The following is a 20,036-nucleotide window of genomic DNA, read 5'->3' as shown; positions in this document are numbered from 1 at the left end:
GAGGGTGTGTTTCTGCTCCTGTTACTGGCTGCAAAGTGGGAGTCTCTCTGGCTTGAGATATCATTTGTATGTAAAGTGGATCTTTATGAGTAAGGTTCTCTGTGGCCTATAGATGCGTATGATTAATTAGTACTTTTCAGAATTTTGACTGGATTAAGATGTCACATGCTCTTTCTGCTACTGCTGCTAAGTTGCTTCAGTCGTGTCCGACTCTGTGCAACCCCATAGACGGCAGCCCACCAGGCTCCCCTGTTCCTGGGATTCTCCAGGCAAGAACGCTGGAGTGGGTTGCCATTTCCTTCTCCAATTCATGAAAGTGAAAAGTGAAAGTGAAGTCGCTCAGTCATGTCTGACTCTTCAAGACCCCACGGACTGCAGCCTACCAGGCTCCTCCACTCATGGGATTTTCCATTTTTATAGTCCCCCATAAATCCCACCATTTCTTTCCCCCTCATAACTGCTATATTACCTGCCTAACCCCTGAAGGCATTTGAGTTTGGAACCCTGTCATTTCGAAGAGGTGAGCATTCAGACGGAAATTCAGAGGAAAGAGACTTTTCCAAGGTCTCACAATAATTGGCAAAGTCAAAACATAAAATCCAGTCCTACTGACATCAAGCCCCATAATGCCTGTGGATTAATAGGCATATTCAGAGCTATTGTCCAAGTGTACAGAAGAGATCTGTGGAAGTGAGATCAGAGAGGTGGTGAGCAAATCCAGAAAGCTGTATTAAGATACTGGCAGCTGTGAATAAACACTTTGAAGTGGGCTCAAAGAATAAACCAGTGGTCCAAGTCTGAACTTTTAAGAACTAGCTTTATTTATTAAACCAAATCAGGATGCTCTGCTCACGTTGTTCCATCTATCCACCTCCCCTCCACTCACGTCAGTACTGCATACCTCATTCTGACCACAAGGCGTCACTCTTGTTTTTACCATTGTTTCATAGATCATTTTCCAGATAGCACTGGGGCTTGACAAGAACAGGAGATGTGAGAGTGGGAACACTGTCTTAAGCTCTGGGCAGATAACTATATCCAGGTGTGTTTAGGAAGGGACGTTGGAGGGAGTGGGGCTCAAGAAGGCTAGGTTAGCAGATGCGGTGAGAATGGAAGGACAGTATTTCAAATGCCATCAGAGTCTCTCCATGTAAAAAGCTTTGCCCTTCTCATTTAGTTCTTGCTGGTACTGCTGATGCTCCTTTTCAAACAGCTGGTGCAGGGCAGCTTGACGGACCTGGTGGGGTGGGTAGAAGAGTGTGATATTTTCCCTCTTTACTCGCCTTCCTCATTCTTTCTCCCTGGTTGCTTTCCTATCCCGTTTTCTCTTGGATCTGGAATTACCTATGGCTTAAAATTAAGCAGGAGCATAAAGACTAAACTTTGGAGGGGAAGCCAACCCATTTTTTCCTCTGTGGGTGTGCAGACCCACATCTTTTCTGAGAACACACCAAAAACCACAAACATTTCTAGGCATCTGGGATACAAAGATGGTGACATGACAGCAACTGGGGACTCCAGGGAGAGAGGTTCCCAGAGGCAGATGCTAGGCACTAAAACTAGGCGCAGTTTTACCAAGTGAGAGGAGTAAGGACGACCGCTTTGGGACTCTGCAGCTGGATACAAAGAATTGGTGAAAAGGAGCTTTGGTTTCAGGGTTAGAGTTGCTGCTCTGGTGTAATGGCAGAGACCAGGAGCTTGGGAATCCCAGTGGGAAAAGGAATAGTGCAGTAGAGGATGAAACTTCAGGCCACTAGAACTCACCATCAGCAACTGCTTGTTGGCCAGTGCCAACTCCTGTACCATGGTGTCCTGCATCCTTAGGATAGCATATGGGTTTCTCCTCTGGCTTAATGTTATCTGCCACAGACAGTGAGTGTGTGAATTTCGCCACCTGTCCCAGGCACAAAGGTAGGGGTTGAATAGGTTAGAGTTAAGAGGAGAGACAGAACCTTGTCAAAGGAGGCTCTTCATCAGAACTTCTGTACCATTGTCAGAGAAGACTGCAAACTCCTTGAAAAGGTGACTAGTACTGGCTTAGCTTCTCCAGGAAAGAACGCTGGAGTGGGTTGCCATTCCCTTCTCCAGGGGATCTTCCCAACCCAGGGATCCAACCTGGGTCTCCTGTATTGTAGGCGGATTCTTTACCGTCTGAGCCACCAGGGAAACCTTGATTTAGAACCTAGCGTATATTAATAGGAAGTCTGTCATTCAATCACCATAATAACCATGTGTCATAGGTATCAGTTTTTGCATTATACAAACAAGGAAACGTAGTTCAGGTGAGTTGCCCAAGGTCACCTGATGGCAGACCTGGGTATCAAATCCAATCTAAAGACTGATTCCTTCCATCATACCAGTGATACTCCGTCTTGGCTAGACACTCTGGAATCATTTGTTAAGGTTTTCTAATACACAACAGGATTATACACATGTGATACACACCCATATCCTCTGTTCAGATAATCTTGTTGACATTTCTTTAAAAAAATCAAGTATTTTTTACAGATGACTGAAAAATACATACAGGAATATATATTAAAGCTGGAAGCATCATTCTTCTGCCCCAGTTCATCTCAACAAAGTTATCAGTTTCTTGTGCATCTTTATAGAAAAATTTTTATCATGTATCAGCAAGTATAACTTTTATTTTTAACATGAAATTTTACATTTACATAAGCAGTATTACGTAACAATTTGGACTTTTCACATCAGCACTTAGAGATTTGCTTCATTCTGTTTAAAGGCTGCCAAGTACTTTTATAACATAATTTCACCAGCTACATGTTATTTCTAGCTTTTTTACTTGTATAAACAATATTTTGTCACGAATACTCATATGTGTGCATTCTATTGCTTTTGTAGGTATGTGTATAAGGTATTCCTAGAAGTCGAGTTGCCAGTTCAAAGGATCTATGAATTTAAAATTTTGATAGATTTTACAAAAAAGGCTGCATCAATCTTGACTCCCATGAAAACTATATGCATTCTTTTTATGTCACATCCTTGCTACCTCTGGGTATAACCTATGAAACCTTAAAAAACAGGCTTATCCTATCTAATCTTAGGCCATTTTAGTCAGAATCTTCTTCTGGGTTAAGGCTTTAAAAAAAATCTTTTGCCACATCATGCAGCACATGGGATCTTAGTTCCCCACCCACTCCCGCACCCACTGCATTGGCAGCAAGCAATCTTAACCACTGGACCACTGGGGAAGTCCTAAGACCTTTGTTTTTTTAAAAACACTCCCCAGGTGATAAGAGATATACAGCTTAATCTTTGAGTTTTCTTATTCATTCATTCAATAAACACCTACTGCGTACCTACCACATGGTTGGTGAGTGTGGTACCAGACAACAAATATTTGAATTTTCCTTAAAAACTAAAAAAACAAAAACTTGCTCCAATTTTCCTTCAGAGAATGGGAAGCAAGGAAACAAGGGCTGCTGTTTGCCTGCTTCACACCTATTTGCCTTTTTGAGGAGCCCCTAACAAGATGAAGTGGATATCAGAGGAGGGCAGGAGAGTGAACATGTCAAACTGAAGCGTAAGGGAAAGGACAGAAGCAGAGATTACCTGTGCACCATCTTCTTAAGTTCCAGGGCCCTTTGAAAATGCTGCAAGAAAAGGGAGTTCTGTTATCTGCCTTGATCTCTAGTACCTCACCCTCAGTGCCCTAACATAGTGGGAGACAAAGACCTTTCTTTTCGGAGAGAGGGGAGTAGCCAACTTCCTAGGGCAGGTGTGGAGAAAGTCCTATTATGCAGGGGTTAGTATGCAACAAATATTGGAATACCTACTACGTGCCAGTCTCCCACCCCTGCTGCTACCCTTCAGTTACACCAAGGGCCTCTCTCAAGAACTGTCAATTTCTGATAAATTCATCTGGAAACCTTATCCAGGGGAAACTCATCCAAAGCAGCCTTCTCCAACTCTGCGTACCTCTTCTACTTTTCCCATCTTTTCCATGGACATGTCTACAGACTTCCTTGATGTAGTCTTAGGAGACTGAACAAGCTCTCATTTCTGTTTAGTCACCAAGGATTCAGTAGTCATAGCAACATTTACACCTCCAACAATGAGCCTAGGCCTACAAGAGTTGATTGGTCGCCTGGCCTGTTGCCCCAGAGACCTGAAGGGAATCCTGGTTCTCCAGCCTTCTATTAGTGACACAGGCACTTTTATGAACAAGGACCCCAGTTGCAACTTTAGGATTTCTTCTTTTGAGATCCCACATGACCCAACTAAGAGTTTGTATACCACAACTCAAGAGTTTGATCAAAGATCCCACATTCTGCAACTAAGACCTGGTGCAGCCAAATACAAATAAAAAGAAACATTTTTTTAAAACCAGGCTGCATCGGGTCTTAGTTGCAGAATGTGGGATCTTTGCTCAAACTTTTGATCAAACTCTAGTTCCCCAACTAGGGGTGGAACCAATACTCACTGCATTGGGAGCATGAAGTCTTAGCCACTGGACCACCAGAGAAGCCCTCACATGTCTGTTTTATTAAAAGACAACTATAGAGGAATGAATCATATGCTTTATTTTTTAATTGTTCATTAAATGGTTTATAAAGTCAGATCAAGATATTGGTCTATTTCTTCACACTATCCCACAAATAAGGAGTGATGGGATTATATCAGATGTTAAAACATTCCTTTTTTTATTCATGACAGTATACAATGAAAGTGGAAGGCAGATCCTTGCATGTTAGAGAAGTTGTGTTAATGTTCCCAGTAACATCCTGGTTTAAGTGGAGCACCAGGGTAAGTTGTTCTAGGCAGCACTCATGGCCTCCACCAATTTCCGCAGCATTCTGTATACCATTTCCACCAATCAACTCTTAGATGTCTCAAACCAAATGGCTCCCATTCAACTGTGTACAGAAGACAGGACACCAAGCCCGGTCACCCTTGGGATAATTTATAGTCTGGAAAAGGACAGATGAACCATGATCAAAAAACCAAGTGAGGATTTTTAAGGAAGTTTTGACAGAAATATTAAGAAAAACATCTAATTCAACTCCAGAGAAAAGTGATATCAAGGGAAAATAAAGTCTTAACTGATGTTCTAAAACTGGCCATAAGAGCGGGTGGGAGAATGATCCTCTAGGCATGAAATCTTAAGAGCTCTGAACACAACCAGGGCTTCAGCTGATCCAGAGCTGGGCTGAACCAGATGACCTGAGTGAGGGCCACCCGGCAAGCACACTGCAGTCTGTCTGGCTCCATCAACAGTGAGAGGCCTTCAGCTCCATCACAGAGTACTCTCCAGTGTGTTATAGTTGTCCTTAAAGCTCTTCAATTCGAGGAAGTGCTTGGCACGTTTACTCTTCTGACTGGAGGGGAGGTATGTCACCTGGATGGTTGTTGGGGAGACTTCAGGAGACTGGGTTAGGTCTTTGGCTGCTGACTGGTGTTGTCGCTGAGAGCTCCCACTTCGTGCTTTGACCCTGAAGAACACAAAGAGGGCTGGTCATGGACAGATAGAGGACTAATGGAAGAAAACAATTCAAGGCTTCTACATCCTATGCATGCAATTGTAGCCACAAATGGTCTCTGTCCTGTCTTACAAACTAGTTACTAAAATCCCATGTGGTAGCTTAGAAATAGCAGAGAAACCAATTTTCCCAATGAGTCCCTGCCTCTGACTCAACCTCTTCTTCATTCCACTGTGCTTAAAGAAAACTTTTAATTCTGATTCACCTAATGTGTGGATGCCACTAATATACTCCCAGTCCAAAGAGTCCTTTGAAACAACTGACCTCCAAAAAATAATATTGAAATTAACTATTGAATTATCATAAGTTAGGACACTAAATCTGGTTCTTTTACCAACATGTAATTTACTCACATCCCATTATCCCTTTATGGTGGTATCACCCCTTTTGCAGATTAGGAAACTGAGGGTCCATCAAGAAAGTTGCCTGAGGTCACAAAGCTAGTAAGTGACAGAGAGCTGGGATTAAAATCTAAGTTTGTCAGATTTTAGAGCCTATACTCTTCAATATACCCGTTGAAATTTTCTAGAAACTAGAGATCTAAGAGACTAAATTTTTAAAAATGTGGTAAAATACATATAAAATTTACCATCTTAACAATTTTTAAATGTTTACAGTTCAGTAGTATTAGGTACATTCACACTGTTGTGCAACCAACATCCAGAATTCTTTTCACCTTGGAAAACAAACTCTCTGCCTATTAAACAACTCCCTATTCCTCCTTCCCTCCAGCCACTACCACCCACATTCTGCTTTCTGTCTCTATGAATATGACTACTCTAGGTACCTCATGTAAGTGGAGTCATACAGTATTTTACTTTCAAAGAAACTGAACTTGAACAGGCCTTCTCCACCCTTTCCAAGTGTTTTCATTAGTTTTCTAAGTGGTTTTTATAGGATATTTTGTCTTTAGAACAAAGTAGTTTTTAAGGATATACAGAAAACAGGACAGACATACCCCTCATCTTTTGAGAATAATAATCAACACAGCAGAAAGCAGATGTGTTATTTTCGTGGCTGGTAAGTAACTCTTTATTCCAGATTGGCTTTCCGCCTTTACTCTTATAATTACATACATGCATAAACAACATATTGAAGCTCTGTTAGTAGGTATTTAAAATGTTCCCAGCAAAAAGTTATGAAGTCTCTTCTATAAAACACAGCTTAGCTCTTTAGTGATACCTTTTGTTTCAGTCAGGTAATAAAATTGGCTGACAATTAATTCTTTTTATCAGACCAAGATACAAAGGAAGACATCTTTGTTTGCTGAAAAACTATTTTATTCCTTTTACTGGTATAACAGATTACACCAATTCTGACATTTTACTGAGTTGGACCAAAAAATAAAAATAAGAAAAGAGATACAAAAAAGTAGGAGAAACTTCTTTTATTAGCTTGCATCTACTTTCCACCATAAAGAAACAGCTCTAGGACCTGATTTTGTTCACAGTGCTTTTGAAAGTAATCTAACTGTGAAAACAGCCCAGGACTACTGTATTCTCTAACCAGCTTCCTTTGACATGTTCCCCTCCAAACTCACACTGTGGCCAGCTCACTCAGGGCCTCCTGATAGCGCAGGTACTCACTCAGGCCAAAGACCTGAAGAAAGAGGAAGGAAGAATGAGGATCTCTCAGTCTGGGGCATCCCTTTAGTTCCCTGAAGGAAAACGTGGCCACCCACTGTGGCTTACCCCTGTCCCATAGCGGGCTGTCTCATAGCCATCCAGCAGGGTATCAATAAGGGCCTTGCGCACACCCTTGAAAGGAGTACTAGTGTTTCGAAGATCTAGCAGGTAGGAGCGGAAATTCTTGCCCATTAAGGAATGGGGATGTCGGCCTTCAGCATGAAATGGGATCTCTGTGGAGATAATAGAACAATGATACCCCCTTCCCCGTTTGTTTAGTCTTACTAATTAATTTCCCAAACTTAGAAACAGGTACAATGAGTGAGTTGGGGGGAAATTTTAAGAGAATTAAGAAGACTAGAGATCTAGAGCTATGTCTGAGTGGTCATACAGTGGTGGCAATATAACTTAAATTATACCAATGGTATACAACAGTGTCATTCCTATTTACCCTCCTACTTACCCATAGTTTAAGATATAAACTATGTTTTGGTAGAGATAGAGCATTTCTGACAACAGTCATGAAAAAAATGGAAAAAAAATTCAAGAGTATTTTTGACAATGGTCAAATGGAAAAAAAAAATCAAGAACCATCTATGTAGGCTTGGTGAAAAAGCAGATGTTGCCTGTCTCCTGTGGAAAAACAAGCAAATTACCACTAGTTCATGAAACTAAAGGTATAGAAAGAACAAAACAAATCCAGACTCTCTGGAGAAAAATAACTTACCTACATCATTTCCTTAAGGCAAAACAGTAACCCAGTACTCTCAAAATTAGCAAACTCCTACCAGTTGGGTAGGTGTAGAAAGGACAAATTCTAACATAAATTGGGTTCCTCCCTCTCTTTCCCCGGGTGAGCTCTCAGGATACAGAACAGCTGCTGAGCAGCCCTTACCAGAGGCACGGATAGCATCCAGAGCTTTCATCCTGTATAGGTAGTTGTAGCAATCTGTTGAGAGAGAGACTGGTGTCAGGAATAACCCTCAAAAGATTCTCCAAACTCCAGCAAGCTTAAAGTGCTTCCCAATCTAACATATGCCCAGTAACAAGGAACCACAGCTGTTGAGTTTGCCAGCAGCTATGTTTACAACTGAGAAAAGGAATTCAGAATTTGTGAGACCCCTCACTGAAGTACTGTCCAAGAACATGCTACATACTTTGATTTCCCTGGGTTTCCAGCTGTAGCAGTCTTGCATCATCATCTGCGAGAAGCTGAGGTTCATACTTGATATCCTGAACCTTGGACAGTCGGATATCTATCTCCTCTTTTAAGTCCTGTTCATGTGGAGAAAACAATACACAGCCATTTAGCCTGTTCTTTGCTACCCATCAATCTGGAAATGGGGCAAAGTGGGAAACAACTAAGACAACAGAGGCAGAGAAAATGCTCATTTGGCTAATGAAAGCACCAGGTTAAGACTCAAGAATTTAAGAAAGTATGGGACTGGATTTGCTAAGAACCTCTCCAAAACACATATCTCTAAGCTAGATCTTTTAATCTGCTAGAATTCCTTCAAGTTTTATTATTTCTGACTTTCTGAATTTTTTTTTTTTTTTTTCTGCACCAGGGAGCTGCATGAAGGCTTTTAGGTTCCCTGTTAGGGACTGAACCTACATCCCCTGCAGTGGAAGTGCAGTCTTAACCACTGGACTGCCAGGGAGGTCCCCTCAGTTGGATTTAGAAGAGTCTTGGTTAGCTGTTTTTTCCTGAGCTGGGAAAAAATGGACATCAACTGTAGGTCATAATCTATTCTAAAACCCTAAGATCTGTATGTGGTTTAGAAGTTTGGGAACTATCTCTACCTGGTAGACCACAGGATTTCTAGAGGTTTTCTTCTAAGAGCATATTTAATTTTTTAAGTAGTTAATTCAAAAACAAACTAGGGACTTCCCTGGTGGTCCAGTGGCTAGGACTCCAAGCTCCCAATCCAGGGGGCCCAAGTTAGATCCCTGGTCAGGGAACTAGATCCCACATGCTGCAGCAAAATTTGCTGCAGTCAAATTAAAAAAAAAAAAAAATATATATATATATATATATATATATATAAACCACTTATAACAGTTTCATATTCATCTTTCTAACTTAAGAGGGCTGCCAGAGTCCCAAGAAGTATTCTCTTGTAACTGTTTAGAAACTTCCATTGTGAAGTATGTCATACATAGAATACATTTCACATATATGTACACCTTAAATAATTATAAAATTCATTAATATGAACACCTGTATGCACTACTCACTTTAAGAACTGGGACATGACCAATGACTTCAAAGCCTTGTGTCCACCCCTGGTCAAATGCAATCTCCAACCTTAATTTCTCAAGTTTTATTTTTCTTTGCTGTTTTATCATGTTACCCTGAAGATGTTTAGCTTTGCCTGGCTTTGAACTTCATACAAATGGAAAAATATTTTGAGTTTCTCTGCAACCTTTTAAAATTTTAAATAAATTTTATTGAGGTGTAATTCAAATGCAATAAAATACATTCATTTTACGTGTCGTTTGATGAATCTTGACAAATGAATACTTTCATTCAACTACCATTCCAATCAAGATACAGAACATTTCCATCATTCCAAAATGTTTTTCATTCTCCTCTGCAGTTAAACTCCCCCTCCATGACCCAGGGAACACTGATGTTTTATCTGTTTTAAAATTCTCTACAAATGGAATGGAATCATATGGTATGTACTCTTTTGTAAATGGCTTTCTGGCATTTTTTTCACTCGGCATGTTTTTGAGATTCATTCATGTTTGTAATTCATTGATTCCATTCAAAAATATTTTGGGGATTCATTTGTGTTCATATTCTTATCTTCAGTTTATTTTCATTTCTCATAGTGTTCCAGAACACAAATATGGTTTCAAGTGGAAATTTAGCGTAACGTATTTTTTAAAAAATTACAAACAATGCTTTATTCTTGTACATGTCTTCTGGTACACATGCACAAATTAATTTCTCTGTGGTAGGAATTGCTGGGCTATGGATTAGGTACATTTGCAATCTTACTAGACAATACCCCAATATTTTCCAAAGCAGTTTTACTAATTTACACTTTTCACCAGCAACGGCTAAGAATTTAGACAATGTTTTAGAGCAAAAGGAATCTTGATCTCATCCAGTCTATAGTTGCTGGGAGAGGGTGGCAGTGGTGGGGTGTTTCTAAATAGTCAAAGTTTTGACTGACTCATGATATACTGTAAACTAACCTTGTATGACTGACTCATGATACAGTGTAAACTAACCCTATATCCTTCTTAAGGGAGGCAGTTGGCATTTGGAGAACTGAGAGAATGTGGAAGCACTGCTGAGGTTTCAGGCCACATCTTTGAGGCTTTCCATGAAATATATCAGCAAAGAAAAATGAGAAGAGTTACAACACTATTTAATGAAAGAACACTGGTCTAGGAGTTGACATAATTGTATACCAGCTCTAGCCCTCCCACTAACCTGCTTTTCACTCAACAATGAATTATTAACTATCTACTATATGTAGGCTGTGGCTCTATAGCAGTGAACAAAACTGGCATGGTGCCTACGTTATTAGAGCTTAGGGAAGAGACGGGCATTAAACAAATACACATAAAAGACAATTTGTAGTAAAATGCTATCTGAAACAAAAAAAGACCTAGTTTATAATGAGTCATAAACATTCCTCTTTCTAGGAAATAGTACTTGAGGTAAGCTCTAAAGATCAAATGAACTAGCTACATGAAAACCAGAGGTTGATCATTCTGCCCCAGTGACAGTACACATAATATAAGAAACTCAGCGCAGCTAGATCCCAGTGATCAATGGAGAGCCATACAAAAGGAGGTTGGCAAGGGCAACAGGCACCTTTTGCCCAGAAGTGGAAGACAGCAGCAGCAGGATGGGGGTGGCAGGAGGGTATTAAGAGTTCTGGTTTAGACATGTTAGGTTTGAGATGCCTATCAGACATCTAACTGGAAATGTTAGGTAGGCATTTGGATACACAAGTATGGAACTCAGGGAGGACTGGGATATAAATAAAATTTCAGTAGATTACTTAAAGAGAGGAAAGGTAGGCAGTTATCTTCAGGAGACAGTAGAGACACACTACTTGGTTATTCACTTCCTGTATGTCCTCAGTAAGTTGCTTCCTTTTCTTAGGTTTCAGTTTGTAACATGAATGATGGAACTAGATGATTTGTGCTGCCCTCATAAATCTAACGGAGAAGGCGATGGCACCCCACTCCAGTCTCTTGCCTGGAAAATCCCATGGGTGGAGGAGCCTGGTAGGCTGCAGTCCATGGGGTCGCTGAGGGTCCTACACGACTTAGCGACTTCACTTTCACTTTTCACTTTCAGGCATTGGAGAAGGAAATGGCAACCCGCCAGTGTTCTTGCCAGGAGAATCCGAGGGACGGGGGAGCCTGGTGGGCTGCCGTCTATGGGGTCACACAGAGTTGGACACGATTGATGCGACTTAGCAACAGCAGCAGCAACATAAATCTAAACGGATTCCCTGGTGGCCCAGACTGTAAAGTCTGCCTGCAATGCAGGATATCTGGGTTCGATTCCTGGGTCGGGAAGATCTCATGGAGAAGGAAATGGCAACTCACTCCAATATTCTTGCCTGAAAAATCTCATGGACAGAGGAGCCTGGCCAGCTACAGTCCATAGGGTCGCAAAAAGTCGGACATGACTGAGTGACTTCATAAATCTAAAGTTTTGCAAAGTTTGCCTCCTCACTGATGTGGGGCTAATTCTAATCACTCTAACTCCATCCCAAATCAAAAACAAAACAAAATCCTCAAACAAAAAACACTGGGTAGCTTAAGTTTAACAGGGAAATATCTTACCACAGAAAGTTTGTAATTTAATTCAATTAAAATTGGAATTTTAATTCAAGTCCTTCATTCTGCAGATGCAGAAACTGAAGTCCTTGGATAAGTTACTAGCTGTGCCACAGCAGTGAGCAGGTAAGCCAGGACTCAAGATGACCTTTATCGCTCAGTGTACTAAAGCAAGCACGTGGGTAACTGGACAAAGAATACGGGAACTGAGTCATTTCGAAAGGCAAAGGAAATCTCATTCTGAGCCCTAATAGATCTGGAGAACCACGCCTATCTCATGTTTTAAGGACCTACCTTGGGGGCATTGTGTCCCACAGGGACATGAGGTCCCCTTCGGGATTTCATTGCAAAGCGCATGATTTGCCTCTTCACAAAAATAAATAGCAGTACAAACACCTGTCCAAAAGGCAGAGAACCTTGAATTAAAAAATTAAACAAAAGGCATGCCTTCAATTCAAATCTCAATTGGGGTTCTCAGGGGTGCTTTGGGATATAAGTTGGGGCAAAGCAAGGCCATTACCAATGGGGTGGGTACGGGTGAACCTGTGGCGGATATGCGTGGGGGGGTCGGCGTCCCAGGGTTTAGAGGGAGGGTTCTCAGCTGGGGGGGCGGGGGCGGGGCGGTGCGAGTCGGTGACTTACGCTCCCAGGTACTCCTGGGATAGGAGTCAAAGCCCAGAAAAGTGCAGGTGAGTGGGTGGAGAATGAGGACACGGGGGACTGCTCAAGAGGAGGGTCTCTACTGGGTCAGACGCGACCGCAGGAATGGGGTGGGGGAATCTCCTCACCAGGCTCCCGTAGGCCATCACCAGCACGACATTCACGCCAGACAGCCAGTTACTGCCGGACGCCATGGCCTCCCCACCCCGCGCGGAACTGCTCCGGTTTAACCCGCTGCCCTGCCTCGTCAGCCCGGGCTCCGCTGAGGCAACGGCGCCTGGGTTTCCTGAAACTCCCCGGCCATTTCCTTACGGGGACAGACCAAGGCTGACCGGGCCTGAAAACATGGCGGATGGGGGGGGCTAGGAAAGAAGAACGACGCCTTCCCGCTTCCCCCAAGCACGTGACTCAGGCACGCAAAGACAACCGGGACCGGCGAGTGCTGAGACGCGGAACTACGCCAGTAAGAGGAAGCAGAAGCCCTCTGCTCGTCACGTGGCGGAGGCGGGGCCGCCGCGGAGGAGGCGGGGCACACGCGCGCAGCCGGAACGAGGTGTCTCGTGGCGAGGCGGCACGCGCACGCTTACGTGCGCGTCCCTTTTCGCGTCACGTGCTGGGGGACGCAGGAAGGCAAGTGGGAGGGAGAAGGCGCGAGAGCGAGCGCGAGAGGGAAAAGGGGAGGGGGGAGGAGGGAACCTTATATCACGTGACAGGGGCGGCGCGGCCCGGGGTGTCAGTGTGGAGGAGACTGAGGTAAAGTTGGGAGCGCAGCGGCGTTGGCGGCGGCGGCGGCGGCAGCGGCAGCGCGGCGGGGCCGGGTATTGTCCGCGGCCCCTTTAAATCCGCGTTCCCCCTTTTACCCTCCCTCCTTTCTCCCTTACCCCCGCCGTATACCCCTCCCTCGGTAGGCCCCCCCGCACCGTGTTTCCCACTGTACACCCCCCACCTAGTCGTGCGAGCCCTGGCGCCCCCCCTCGAGTCGGCCGCTGGAGGTTTTGTTTATGGTTGGGTTCGCGGCCTAGTGGGCCGCGCCAGAGCCGGGGCCTCGATTTGGGAGCGTGGCCGGGGCGGGGCTTGGGGCAGTCGGCGGCGGGGGGGGGCCATGCGGCTAGAGCCTGAGACGGGGGAGAGCGAGAAAGAGCGCGAGTGAGTGAGGCCTGGGCTCCGCCTGAGGTAGGGCCCTCTCTTTACCCTGGCCGGTTCCTGTGGAGAAGACGAGAAGGCCTCCTCCCTTTCCAACCCTCTGCGGGCCCCCTCTGATCCGGATCCGGCCTGGTTTAGGGGTGGCGGGGAGTGGGGGGAGGGAAGACGATGGGGTGGAGCTGCCCCAAACTCCCCCATGTGGCCCTCAGTTTGGAGTGCGGAGGATTAATTTGTTCCGGGTGGGAGGTAAGGAGGCGATTGGCCCTGTGAGCTCCCGATGTGGTGCTGAGCGGGGTGAGCCTCCCATCCTCCACGCGTGGGCTTGCGTCCCCTCTCCGTTTCCAGCCTCTTTGTCAGCTCCTCTTATTACCCTTTCTTTCTCACCGCCCCAGCTCTTGGAATATATTTTTTGCTGCTGTCTTTAGCTTCCTGTTGTCCATACTGTTGTTTTGGGTACCCCAAACAATTATGGTGTTATCTGGGAAGCTGGGCATGGGAGGCCCCCCATAGGGTATATTACGCCTAAGGGACGTCACTAGAGCAGTGGGGTATTTGATCACTCTTCTCATAATGGAACAGGAATCCCAAATTTCTTCAGACCCTTCACCTTGTGGGCAGTCCTTAAATTGCTTTGCAAACTGATGTCACAAATAGGCTGCTCCTTTTCCACTGTTCTTGAAATGTAGCCATCTCTGGTGTAGGATATTGTGAAAGAAAAACACCACAGTAACAGGCCTTTTTTGTTGTTGTTATTGTTATCCTTTTTGCCTTTGACTGTCCCTGATTATTAGATGGTGAAATCGTGTTTTGTTTTGTTTTTTGTCTCCTCCCCATTCACTTCCACCGCCCATCTTCTGCTTTGGGGATGGATATCTGATGTGACTTGCTGGGATGTGATGAGGGTCATTGACAACCCGAATTCCTGGAGAACTAAAACGTTTTGGCCGTGTATAGGTTGATAAAACTGCTTTTGAGATCCTGCAACCATTGTCCTTAAAAAGATTAGGCTCTCCCGGTGATTATTTCCGTTGTGAACGGGAAGTCGGAAAGTGTTGCTGGCATGAAAACTGATGATGAAAGACCTTAAAATGTACTGTTTTGATTATGATTTTTAAAGCCCCTTCTTGCCAAAATGTGTCCTAACTGGGAAGTACTCTTTTTTAAATTAGGTTCAAGTTGATGGGGAAGGAGTTGCAGGGGTAATTTCCACAGAGCATCTAGGGGAATTAATTGCTCTTTTAGAAGTAGCAAGCCTTACCCACCCCGTCCAGCTTCAGAGTTTCTGAATTGTTTCCCAAATTAGATTGTAAGCTCCCTGAGGGCAGCAACCAAGTCATATTGCTTTTGTATTTACTAAAATACTGGACACATAGTAGATACTCAATAAATACTTGTTATTTATTTTTTTCTGTAAAATTTCTCTGGCTATTTTTTTAAGTAGCTGGTTTTCAAAAAATGGTCAAGGGCACTCCTGTGTTGAAACCTGTATTTGTTCCTGCACTATTCCCTTGTCTCCAGTACTTCTCACCTACTTTCATTAAATATTTTTATGCTATATGAAAGAGTACTTAACGAGATTCCTCACCTCTACTGTGATAACTTTGGGTATGTGTCTCTTTACTACTAAAAGGCTACTAATTCTGTGCCCTCCAGTGATCCATCCCAGATCACTTATTTTTGACCTGTTGCTCAGTGTTGCTACTACATAGGTGGTAAAATTTTGTTCGTCACACATTTCAAAGCACTTATAAGAGAGAAATGGAAGTTAATAGAATGATCAGGAGGTTCCCCTCCTCCCCTTTCCTAAGTAATTAATGTGGGTTTTGAAATGACTAATGTATTTGGGCTGACAGGTACTGTACATGCAATTGTCCTTACAGGTAGTCATGAAATTCTACTTAACAACTCATGCTCACAAATGGAAACACATGTGGAGTAGAACACAATCTATATTTTTTAAGTTCTAGGAGAGGCTACTCCCATGGTTAGAATCTTCATCTTTGAGCCAATTACAATAATGCCTATAGTTTTCCTCTAGGTATTTTCTTTTTTTTTTTTTTTCTGTTTGATTTGAATCTAGGTACTTGGTTGAACAACACTTGATTTTTTGTAAGTTAAGTTTTGAAACTTGACAATAATGGCAGCCTGGGAAAATGGACTTCTGTGTATCAAATAATCCTGTACTATCTAGACACATTTACAGGCCTTTTTGTGCACCTGTGTAGGGAGAAGAGGTAATGGTTAAAAATTAGCCCCAAAGTTTCCTTAAAAATCTTTCTTGGTGATAGGGAATGTAGAACTCTTAATTCTTAATGACTGCATCAAACAATAAAGATCTATGTGACACATTGACCCAATTGGGTGAAGGATTTATCCACAGGGAAGTTCGCTTTCTTTGTGACCCAAGAAATAGGTGAAATTCACTCTCAATAGTTCATGCTTGCGTATTTCTTTAGAAACCCAACCTACCTGTCCCTCAAATCTGGCAATGTCTTCTGGGCAGCCTAGAATTACCCTATGTGAAGTTTTATTAATGAAAAATAAATAATATAGAGCAGAAAAGTATAAACTTGTCCTCTTTGGAATGGAATAAAATATGCAGAGTAACCTCCTTTTGAGCAATCAATATTATGAATGTTTTCTTTGTTTGCTAAATACAGCAACTGAGATTGCATTATCAAACAAAGTATGAATGAAGGCAACAAATTCAGTAGAATCTTTGCTTGTTGGAAGTGTTGTAACAAAAACTGATCTGGTTTTGGGAAGGCCCTGTGTGTTCCTTGTCTCTTTAAAGACTCAACAAAGTCATCTTGCTGGCAATAATGTCTCAAGTTTAAAATGATTTCCCAGAAGGACTTTCTTCCAAATAAAACTTTGTGCCAAATGCTTTTGATTTGGGACAAATTTGGGATTCTCTGTATATTAAGGTGAGTGGTGGAGGGTAATTGCCATTCTGGTTTCTTGGAACTTCGGACTTAGGAAACCAACATAAGCAGCCACAAAAGCAGGGTGCTGGAATTATTATCCAAGGAACTGAGATTCTGAGCAGGCACTGGGGTAATACATGCCTTGTGGAAAGTTGCGGGAGCCCCTGCACCATACTGAGGGACAGAAACTTGAGGGAGAAAGGGTAGACTTGAGCTTGTCCTTTCCCAAATGATGGAGGACACATGCAGCTTATGTTTAAAAGGTTGTAAGATAGGTAAAGCTGTTTTCAAAGGTAGGTTGAATACAGCGTTTTAAATTGTTTTTATTTGAAGTATAGGCTGATCCCCTTCCTGGAAGGCTTTTGTTTCCAGGCTTTACTGATTATTTTTCCTTCTGTCAGAGGGACTTTATATTTTCACTTATGGGATGACTTGATTCTTAACATTGTTTTGCTAACTATCAAGATAGCAAAACTTAACAAAGCCTGCTTATAAGGGACTGTAACCAAATTGTGCCCATAACTTTAAAATAAGCAAACATCACTTAACACATGTTTTATACATTTATTGTTCTGCAAAAATGGATTAGTACCCTAAAGAATTCATCAGACTATAAATGTCTCAAGAACAGGTGCATGTTGGTTTCTTTGAAGAAATGATAGTGGTGAAGGTGCTGATGAAAAAGGTTGAAAACATTTTACCTGCATTTAACATCTAAACTTTTTTTTCTTCCTTTTTTTTTTTTTTTTTTTTAAATCTTGCAGTATTCTACCTTGTAAATACTGTTATTTGTATATACTGTAAATGATGACGTCGGTGGGCACTAACCGAGCCCGGGGAAACTGGGAGCCACCTCAAAACCAAAACCAGACACAGCACAAGCAGCGGCCCCAGGTAAAGAACCCAAGGGCTATGGATCCATGGGGTAGCCTTGAGGTTGATACTGGTTTACATCTAGTACAGCAACGTTCTATGCTTTGGGTTATTAGTTTGGGTTCTTTATTCTTATTTTCTTATCCTTTCCTCTTTTCACTTGGGGCCTAATAACTGTTAATGACACTCTGTGATGCAATGTGCTTATTTTTATTGTTAATTTACTGCATTATGAGGCTTGGAAAGAATAGGTCCTGTGCTTTGTATCTCTAAGATAGCAGTTTCCTTTATTCATCTGGGTTGTTTCAGCAATATATTTCTCATTTCCTAGAATTTCCACTTTGACATCTCTTTAGCCAGTCTTTGTCTTGCCACCTTTTCCTTTCCTTTGCTCTTGTTTTCCCTAACTGGTCTTTTATTTTCCTCTCTCGTCTCATGGAGGCCTAATCTGATTTTTCCTTTCCCATGAGGAGTTAGTGTCTTTACTGTGTTCCTTTAAGATTAACAAATGAAACACTATAGAGTATTGCACAGTTTTAAAGAATAAATTAACCTGGGCGCTGAGGTTTATGAGGTTTTGGGGTTTTTTTTTTAATTGAATTTAGATGTATTTTTTAATAACCAGTTCAGTATTTGTTGGCACCTAATATGAATGAATCAGTTATATTTGGTTATGGTCAGATAAATATGTCAGATTAGAACTTTCTCTTATCCATTTTTCTTTTACTTCTCTTTCCAGGTGAATTTCTAGCAGAATTCTAGTATTTATCTCAGCTGGGGCTAAAATTTCTGACATCTTACAAGCATACATTGGATTCTTAGAGGATATGCTCAGTGTATCCTCAGACTAAACCTTATGCTATTCTCATCCCTAGGGAATAAGAGAGTGACAGTGATCATTGCAGGAACAGGGTTTTCACATGACTTTGCAAATACATGAAATTGAATTAAGGCACAGATGTTTCAAAGTGGTGTTTGATCCCAAAATGAGTCTCTTTAACTGTGGACATAAAAGCTCCGTGCTTTTTTGGAGAAAGTAGTGTGAAATAGTGACAGCTTAACTCTATGTTGTTGTTTTGTTCATTTAAGCATCTTATGTGGTGGAAAGAGCCTAATGGCTATATAGTCCATGAGGTCACAAAGAGTCGGACAGGACTGAGCAACTGAAGTGAAGTGGTGGAAATGTTTTATTACTTGGTCATGTGTAACAGGGAGAAGGAAATTGGGGTGGGAGATGGTGCATATTGATTGTTGTTGTTCAGTTGCTAAGTTGTGTCAGACTCGTTTGCAACCCCATGGACTGTAGCCCACCAGGCTCCTCTGTCCATGGGATTTCCCAGGCAAGAATACTGGAGTGGGTTGCCATTTCCTTTTCCAGGGGATCTTCCCAACCCAGGAATTGAACCCGAGTCTCCTACTTGGCAGGTGGATTCTTTGCCGCTGAGCCACCTGGGAAGCCCAGTGGACTGTGTTGGTCCCTCTCATTTCTCTAAACTGTTGTCTCTTGATCTTGCTTTTTAGGCCACTGCAGAACAAATTCGACTTGCACAGATGATTTCGGACCATAATGATGCTGACTTTGAGGAAAAGGTGAAACAAGTGAGTGTATTTTTGATTTGTCTTAATTTGTGGGAAAAAACATAAAGATTAAAGCGCAGTTAATAGGATTGATGCCTACCGGGATACTTTCCACTTTAGGTATTATAAGAATTTTAACCTGAAATATAATAGGTTAAGCCAATACATGAGTGCTTTTATTGTGTGATTTACTGTGCCCCTTTGGACAGATACCGTGTTCAAAGAGATTTTATCTTAATTTTAAACTCTTTTTTGAATGACTTTATTAGTACTGTTGTACAGTAACATTGAGCATTTGTGGTATCTAGGAAATATGGAGAGTCATGGTATACTGAAGCCTGTGTGTTTCTGCATTTGATTCTCTATTAGATACTTTATTGTTCGATTGTTTTATAAATACTTTTGCCCCATCCTTAATCACAGGTGTTAGTATTTTGCTTTTGGAGCTAGAATGTCAAAATTCTGCATGTTTTGCTTTTTTAAACCTAATTCTTTCAAACTCAGCTGTGTCTTCTCCCTTTCCTTCATCTGTTTTCCTTTTGTGGGGAGTGCAAGCTTGTTCATAATGGTTGTTGATCTTTCTCTTTCAGCTGATTGATATCACAGGCAAGAACCAGGATGAATGTGTCATTGCTTTGCATGACTGCAATGGAGATGTCAACAGAGCCATCAATGTACTGCTGGAAGGAAACCCAGATACGGTAGAGTGCTAATAAAGTGTTCTAGAAAGTGGGTCCCTGGTTGAGAGGCTAGTAAATTCCAAAAATAGCAAGTGGGGTCAACTTAAAGCATACTCTCTTATTCTCCAAATAAAGCAAGGAAGTATCTTTATATTTGCTGGAGGTTGCAAACACTTAAAATTTTGGGCAATAAATAGAACAGATAAAATCAGTTTCTTTTAGTTGGCCTGG

The 20,036-nt window shown here is 42.2% G+C and overlaps 3 protein-coding genes across 32 annotated transcripts in view; 1 reads left to right on the top strand and 2 right to left on the bottom strand.

Moving 5' to 3' along the window:
* Positions 1–798: 798 nt before the first annotated feature.
* On the bottom strand, positions 799–4,435 carry C3H1orf189 (chromosome 3 C1orf189 homolog). The gene is made up of 4 exons (XM_027532586.1): positions 3,943–4,435; positions 3,577–3,617; positions 1,765–1,894; positions 799–1,237 (listed from the first exon to the last, which is right to left on the bottom strand). The coding sequence occupies exons 1-4, from the start codon at positions 3,973–3,975 to the stop codon at positions 1,136–1,138; spliced, it is 306 nt and encodes a 101-aa protein (XP_027388387.1). The 5' UTR covers positions 3,976–4,435; the 3' UTR covers positions 799–1,135.
* A 91-nt stretch (positions 4,436–4,526) lies between these two features.
* On the bottom strand, positions 4,527–13,061 carry C3H1orf43 (chromosome 3 C1orf43 homolog). 2 transcript variants are annotated; one of them, XM_027532558.1, is made up of 7 exons: positions 12,733–13,061; positions 12,239–12,340; positions 8,287–8,404; positions 8,025–8,078; positions 7,196–7,362; positions 7,045–7,103; positions 4,527–5,456 (listed from the first exon to the last, which is right to left on the bottom strand). In XM_027532558.1, the coding sequence occupies exons 1-7, from the start codon at positions 12,796–12,798 to the stop codon at positions 5,261–5,263; spliced, it is 762 nt and encodes a 253-aa protein (XP_027388359.1). In that variant the 5' UTR covers positions 12,799–13,061; the 3' UTR covers positions 4,527–5,260. The 2 variants fall into 2 exon arrangements, with proteins under 2 accessions (XP_027388359.1, XP_027388364.1); XM_027532563.1 differs by lacking the exon at positions 12,239–12,340 and having other exon boundaries at positions 12,733–12,937.
* UBAP2L (ubiquitin associated protein 2 like) overlaps positions 12,565–20,036 on the top strand; it is a 47,987-nt gene continuing 40,515 nt past the window's right edge. For 13 of the 29 annotated variants that reach the window (XM_027532241.1, XM_027532315.1, XM_027532306.1 and 10 more), the window contains exons 1-4: positions 13,325–13,422; positions 17,439–17,568; positions 19,069–19,146; positions 19,716–19,826. In XM_027532241.1, the coding sequence (XP_027388042.1) occupies positions 17,479–17,568; positions 19,069–19,146; positions 19,716–19,826 (279 nt within the window). In that variant the 5' untranslated portion in view covers positions 13,325–13,422; positions 17,439–17,478. Of the gene's footprint in view, positions 13,235–13,278; positions 13,423–13,755; positions 13,778–17,438; positions 17,569–19,068; positions 19,147–19,715; positions 19,827–20,036 lie in introns of those variants that run through there. The other 16 variants (XM_027532318.1, XM_027532248.1, XM_027532225.1 and 13 more) reach the window with 12 other exon arrangements.

Source organism: Bos indicus x Bos taurus, chromosome 3, assembly GCF_003369695.1.
Source record: "Bos indicus x Bos taurus breed Angus x Brahman F1 hybrid chromosome 3, Bos_hybrid_MaternalHap_v2.0, whole genome shotgun sequence".
In the NCBI taxonomy this organism is placed as follows: Eukaryota; Metazoa; Chordata; class Mammalia; order Artiodactyla; family Bovidae; genus Bos; species Bos indicus x Bos taurus.
The sequence above is the reverse complement of the archived record's forward strand: the minus strand, read 5'-3'. Positions and strand labels throughout refer to the sequence as shown.